This window comes from Gymnoscopelus braueri, assembly GCF_963280865.1.
Source record: "Gymnoscopelus braueri genome assembly, chromosome: 6".
In the NCBI taxonomy this organism is placed as follows: Eukaryota; Metazoa; Chordata; class Actinopteri; order Myctophiformes; family Myctophidae; genus Gymnoscopelus; species Gymnoscopelus braueri.
In genome coordinates, this window is record NC_137607.1 from 7,596,817 (window position 1) to 7,604,191 (window position 7,375).

At 43.2% G+C, this 7,375-nt stretch overlaps 1 protein-coding gene across 1 annotated transcript; it reads right to left on the reverse strand.

The window, feature by feature from the left end:
• Positions 1-700: 700 nt before the first annotated feature.
• On the reverse strand, positions 701-6,453 carry LOC308086741 (ciliary microtubule-associated protein 2-like; the record flags this gene model as incomplete). The annotated part of the gene is made up of 9 exons (XM_080430389.1): positions 701-835; positions 1,334-1,462; positions 2,178-2,318; positions 2,933-3,076; positions 3,675-3,812; positions 4,311-4,430; positions 5,026-5,196; positions 5,783-5,870; positions 6,404-6,453. 9 exons carry the CDS (start codon positions 6,451-6,453, stop codon positions 701-703), a joined length of 1,116 nt encoding a protein of 371 aa, XP_080286515.1.
• Positions 6,454-7,375: the final 922 nt, after the last annotated feature.

Here is a 7,375-nt window from a genome sequence, read left to right on the forward strand (position 1 = left end):
ATTGACCTGAAATCTACAGTAAACTTCATTAAAGGCATATTATATAACTTTGCCCTGTAACAAAACAATATGTATATATATATTCTTTACTAATCATTTCTCTCTATACCAGCAGTCATCAGCAACTGGAGTAGTGTGGTGGTGTTTACCTGCAGAAACACATATCCCTCTTGCTGTTTGCCAGACCCAAGGGGTCGGCTTACATGAGGCTTTGTACCTGTTTCGTCCATACATGGGCATGGTCACTTTGTCCTTAGGCCCCAGCCAAAAAAGTCTGTCCCCCTTTCGTCCATACATGGGCATGTTTTGTACCTGTTTTCTCCATACATGGGCAAAAAACAGGTTTTGGTCACTTTGTCCTTAGGCCCCAGCCATAAAAGTCTGTCCCCCTTTCGTCCATACATGGGCATAGACACAGGCTGACACGTCATGTGAAGTCTGGGTCTGGCAGAACCAGGTCTCCTGGTCTTGTTTTCAGTGTTCTACTGTTTGTTTTAGTAGACGGGGACGTTTTTGGGCTACCAAGACAAACAGTGAAAACACCAAAATAAAGCGAGAAGAGCAGTGTGTGTCTGCAGGTAAACACCACCACACTACTGCAGTGGCTGATGACTGGTGCTATAGAGAGAAATGAAAATGTATATTTTTTTTGTTACGCAAAGTTACAAACAGTATGCTATGCCTTTAATGAACTACTCTCTTACTGCATGTGTCTGTCTTGGTGCGGGAGCGACAGGCATCGGCGTGTTTGGGATTTGAAGGGGGCCGTGGGACCGCCGAGACTCCTCTCCTCATCCTTCACGTCCATGTTGTAGCGACCAGGGCCGATGACGTTCTGGGGGAAGGATAAGCTAGCTATGAAAATAATACAGCTTACAGTATGATAATGGCATTCTCCTCATCTAAAAAGATATCCTGAAAGATCTCCTGTTTTTGTTCAAGTGGACAGTAAATGTAGCAAGGCTCAACGATCCATTCGTCTTTAGGTTCACCTATATGTGTATTTTACGTCTCATCTGCTCTGTTGCTTGTAATGCAGATATAAATGTTTATTTAATAAAAGCCAATCAAGGTTGAAAGGTGAGCGATCCATCAGGTTCTCACCACTGGAACCCCAGCATCCCTATTCTGAGGGCGAACGTTCGCCAAAAATAGCAGATACGTTGTGCGCTTGTAGATCTGCTATTTTTGGTAATTAGATATTTGGTAAATATAGATATTTGGTATTTAGATATTTGGTAAATATAGATATTTGGTAAAAAATAGCGCACCAAGCACAGTTGCAACTGTATTACTAAGAACGGAAGGTTTAAGTTATTTGAGGTTCACTCACATAGTTCCCATTCAGCCGCCTCTCTTGCTGTTTAGTCTGTCGAGGAGCGGAGGAGAGGAAGGGTGGAGCGTTGTGACTTCCTGGACGGGCATGGACCCTCGCCTCATGGCCTCCTGATGCAGGTGAAGTCTGACACAAAAACAACAAAAGGAATGCAGAGAGTTGATGGTAGAATATGTTTGTATATACAGTATTGTGTGCAATATATCTGTTGAATAGAGGGCTAAGAAAATGTGCTGCAAAGTATGATACCAGGTAAACGATAAACAGCATGTCTCTAAACCAGGGGTCTTCAATAGGGGGTCCGGGACCCCTAGGGGGTCCTCAGAGTTACTACAGGGGGTCCGCCAAATCTTTGCGTGATAGGATTTCGTTTTTTTACATTAACCATTTGAACCCTAGAATTCCTTTTCTGAGGGGAACATTAGCCGAAAATAGCAGATCTACAAGCTCTCAACGCCTCGCGCTGCGAGGCGTTGAGAGCTTGTAGATCTGCTATTTTTGGCAAAGAGGTATAGGTGTCGAGGGGAAAAAAGAGCAGACAAAGTAAACCAAAAAAAGTGTAATCTGAAACACAATTTGATACAATATAGAGTAGGGGGTCCCTGCTTCATCTCTCTCTCAGTTAGGGGGTCCTTGGCCTGAAAACGTTGAAGACCCCTGCTCTAAACAATATACTATCAATTCATAATTTACAATTTGGGCATTTAGCCGACAATAATCCAGAGCGACTATCTAAATAGCGTACTTAGAATATATTGGTGTATATTCCTTTTCTCTTAACCCTTTAATTGTACTACTTTGTTTGTTGTTTTTGTATGTCAGTGTGATGCCTGTAACTGACAGCGGGGCGAGGGCACTGGGCCAGGGTGCTGTGGTAGATCCTCTCTGTAGGTGTGGATGGATATTGACGTAATGAGCTGAACACCCCATGCTTTCTCTTCTCCCTTCGCTTCAGCTCGTCCCCGAAGCTGACCACCTTGTACTGTCCAGGAATCGGACCCATGCGCTTCTGCAGGGACATGCGACGCACGCACGCACGCACGCACGCACGCACGCACGCACGCACGCACGCACGCACGCACGCACGCACGCACGCACGCACGCACGCACGCACGCACACACACACACACACACACACACACACACACACACACACACACACACACACACACACACACACCAACACACACCAACACACACCAACACACACCAACACACATACACAGAATTTATAGAATAGAGTTACTTGCAGCAACCGTCAAAATTTAACAGCACTTAAACCAAGGGAGGGAACTGGGACCCCCCACCCTGACAAGTACTTGTCAGAGGGTGTAGACATTACATTTAGTTTGACTCAGTTCCACAGATAAACATTGTGAAAATAGCCAAACTACAAGTTCACAATGCCTGTTTTGCACTGTTTGCCAAAACGAACTGACTTGTGAGCTTGGAGATTGGCTATTGCCCCAGAAAAGGGACGCTATAGGGTTCATGTGGTTAATTCAAACATATCATTAGAGTGGGTTAGAATCAAAGAGTGTCGAGTGTGCATGTGTGCATGCATCTCTCTTCTGTATGACATTCCAGTTTATTTACCGGCGTAGCGCTGTGGCCGGATGTGAGTGGCTTGTCTCTCTGACCTGTGAAGAGGTCATAAGGTCCTCTTTTACCGACGCTCCTGTTCAGCAGGATATCAACGCCGCTCTTCAGGTTGTAGGAACAGGGGCTCGGACCACTGTCCTGCACACAAACAACACAAACAACACAACACACATGCTGCTTCAGCTTGGTGCACAACTGTGTCACGCATCGCTTTGCGATGCGTTTTGAGCTTGTAGATCTGCTATATTTGCTACTTTTGAATTTGAATCCTGAAAAGTAACAGATTATAGGTTTCCACCCGACAGCGGCCATGTGTACATAGGTTACTTTACCAATAGTCAAACATAATATCGTATAGTCTATATAAGCCTCATTGCTGTCGCTGGTAACAGGTGGAAACCTTGAATGTCCAAAACCAGCTGTGTTCCAGTGGATCCAATGTAATGTTGTAGTTATTGTTTTGTCACAAGCTCTTGCTAATACCTTTCATTGGACACTTATTTATAAAACCCACAGACACACTTTACTAATTTCACTTTCACTTAAATACAAAAATCATAGATTTTTTTGCTACTTTAGTGTGACACTGTATGACAAAGTAGGGCATTAATTTACAAAAAAACTGTTGAAATATGGAGACACAAGGTTTCTGCCTGACAGCAACGATATATTCTATGATATAATATAATATAACATAATATAATATACTGTCATATTTAAACGCTACAGTATGTACTTGAGTGTTTTCAGAGAAGCGTTTGACTGCACTACAGAGGTCCATTTGAAGGCATCTTGCTGACTCAGCCCTCCTCTCTTCCAGTGCAGCCGAGGGCACCCCTCCTCTGCCATAGCTGCCAGGGCCTGGTGTACAGCTCTACACACACACACACACACACACACACACACACACACACACACACACACACACACACACACACACACACACACACACACACACACACACACACACACGCATTGAAAAAACATGCTTGGTTAGGTTTGAATTTACTGATACATTGGTACGACATTCCCTATTTCTTGTTGTACAACAGTATATTTTTAAAAAAGGGTAAAAAAGAACAAATAGCCCATCTAGAAGCTCACAGCACTGTGAGCTTGTAGATCTGTTATTTTCACTATTTTACTTAAAGATTTTGAAAAACATTTGTGAAAAGTTTAACCTATAATGACATGCCCAACCAGAATAGGGACGCCAGGCTGCAAGCACTGGTTAAAGTTACTGTGTAAGTAACATTGGTCTTCAGCTGGCATCATTGACCCTTTTTTCACTGTTTTACAATAATACTGTTTGTTGTCCCATGCTGAGCTAGTGTGTGGCTGTGTGCTGCCCTCTAGTGGAGTGATGACTCACCTTCACCACCTTGAACCTTCTCTCCAGACTGTCACAGACGCCTCGGACGCTGCCTGGCTTGTTTGTCAGCTCCTGCATGAGGTCTCTGCTCTCGTAGGTGCCAGGGCCCACTTTGGTTTTCTACACAAAGAAAGCAACGCTTACATTTCTTTGTCAGGAAGAGCACATCAAATTTTAGTCCGAGTCAGGGGTCTTCGACATGGGGGTCCGGGACCCCTTGGGAGTCCTCAGATTTACTACAGAGGGGCTGTCAAATCTTTGTGTGATAGGACCTTTTTTTTTTTACATTAACAATTTGAACCATAGCATCCCTATTCTGAGGGGAACATTAGCCGGAAATAGCAGATCTACAAGCTTGTAGATCGGCTATTTTCGAGAGGTTTGGTGTCGTACAAGTTTTTTCTTGAGGGTATTGACGGTTTAAGTTGTTAAACTGTCTGAAAATACACATTAACATCAATCAATCCAACACAACACAACACTGATGACTGTGCTGTCAAACAAGTATATGAAGCTATCTATGAATGAAAAAGTTTAATCTGCAACTCGATTTTATACAATATGTAGTGGGGGTCCCTCCCTGCTTCATCTCTCTCTCAGCTAAGGGGTCCTTGGCCTGTAAAACCCCTGTTCTAATCAGCCAATAGGACACCGACTGATTTGACACCGTTGACCCCTCTCCAAGGCCCAGTCTCTTTAAGGCTATACTACCCACCAGGAACTGTTTGTTGACCCAGGCATCTCTGTAGAAGAGGTGGGGTCTCTGTGCGTCCCTGGAAGCCTCCAGAGCTCTGTGCCAGCCGGGTCCTTTGGCTCTCTCTGCCACGGATTGTGCACAGAAATCACCTCTGTCAACGTTGTATGTTCCCGGGCCGAGGCGCCTCTCCTGAGTGTTTCATAGAATCAACAAGTATATTAAAATATTAAAATAATTATAATAACTGCTGTTATGATTATATGACTGACATTTATCTGACCAGTAAATACATTTGTTGATTCACTCTCATATGATCTGCGTAAGCACTGATACACTTGATGGTGTCAAGTGTATCAGTGCAGTATGCAGACGTGAGTGAATCAATCAACAAATGTAAACTATGACCCTGTTCTACTGCTAAAACCCCACATGCTTCTATATTCATACACCTACACACCATTAGCCCGAAGTAGGTCTGTAGATCAAGCCAGAATCACATCCTGCCCTGTATTTATCAGGGACAGTGCACATTAATCAACATATACATTTTTCACATCCACGTAAATGAGCCAGAGTTAGTCAGAGTTGGCTAATTTTCATCTGTAGTCCCTGAGCAGGCTGCTAACAAAATGGTGGTATAGTTATCCATACAAAAACAGACTCATCAATACAATACAAGACAATTAGGCCTACAAATAACCTACTACAGTAATTGCCCCTTGCCCCATCCCACCACACAACACACAACAAACACAATTCCCACGTGAACGCCTACCATGTCACTGGTCATCCTCTTGCAGTAGGGGATCTGTGTGTATCCTCCCACTTTCTTGTTGGCAGGATGGACCCCTGACACATCAAATCTGCCTCAAACAGAGCAAATGTTCAAAACTGGCCCCCAACGGCCAACAAGATTTAGATTAACCTGCCCACCTAACATTATTATGTCCTGTCTAGACAATTGGCTCTTAAAGTGGGGTACGGGGACCCCCCAGGGTCCTTGGGGGGTTAGCAGAGGGTCACCAGCAAAAGTAGTTAACACAGCATCACAATCAATTAACCACTTTATCTATTTATATGTTGGCCATTCAAAAATAGCAGCTCTACAAGCTCACTGCGAACTTGCACATCTGCTATTTTTTGACATTTTTTTTAAAGAATCTCGAACATGTTTAGGAATCCCTGGCACAAAACATTTCCTGATGGGAGTCCCAGTCAAATACAGTATACTGTATCAATTTGGGGGTTCTTGACATGAAAATGTTTTAGAACCACTGACCTAGACAATAATGTTTGGTGACTTACAGTAGCTGCTACATCAGTTGCCTATGAGCTCAGATATCTAATAGGCTACATAGGAGTCTTACTGAAAAAGAAAAGGCAGGGCCTATCTCACCTTGCGGATTGTCTTCCGAATGGAGCCCCTTTATATTTTTTCTCAGCCATTGTTTCACATTTCTTCCCCTTCCTGTGAAACAAATGAAAATCACTTGTTGTTGCCAGAGATGTGACCATGGCAACACAAGCGTCCTTACAAATCATAATTTATTAATGATGTCCAACCTGTGTCAACACGCCATGTAGCCTAAATGCAGCTAAACCTGTTGTCCTTGTTGTGCCACAAACTACTACTATACTAGCTATTTAGTGACACACTGGTAAGACTGGAAATAGTCTCAATCTGAATGTAAATTATAACATTTTAATTGCTATTAAAAAAAAGTCAATAATTTACTTTCCCAGTTAGTATTTTCTATTTAGTAAAGAACTGAGTTCACAGAAATAGAAGGGGACAAATAAGAGGTGTTTGCAGCCAAGACTATCGTGGCCCCTCGGGGCCACAATCTGGTTTAAACAAACCAGATGCTCTGGGGGAAAATTAAAAAAGTTGCCTGGCCCCAGAGGAGTTGGTTTGTCAATAAAGTACCCGTCTTTAGAAGGCTAAATGCCTGGGCCAAAAATGAAGAAATAAATAAAAACAATTCCCAAAGCTTTGGACCATGGGAATCAGGCTGCAAAGGGAATAATGTGGTCAGTTGCAGGAGATGAAAGTGCAAATATACCAATAGCACCATCTCCTGGGCAGTGGTACAAAGATAAGACTAAAGAAAACAACATTTTGAGGCTTGTGTTGTAAACATAGATAGTCCAATTGGCTCTATGCACAGCAGCCAATTTGGAGAGAAATTGGGCCTCTTCTTACTTCCTTCACAGGTGTTACCAATGACACTAATGAAGGCTCTGTTCCATTCAGGTCAAAACAAAGTCATGGTGTTGATATTGTGCATGTTGGCTCACTGGAAACTACAGCTACACCAATGGGTCTCAAAGTGTGGTCCGGGAACCCTCATAGTTCATAAAGGGGGTT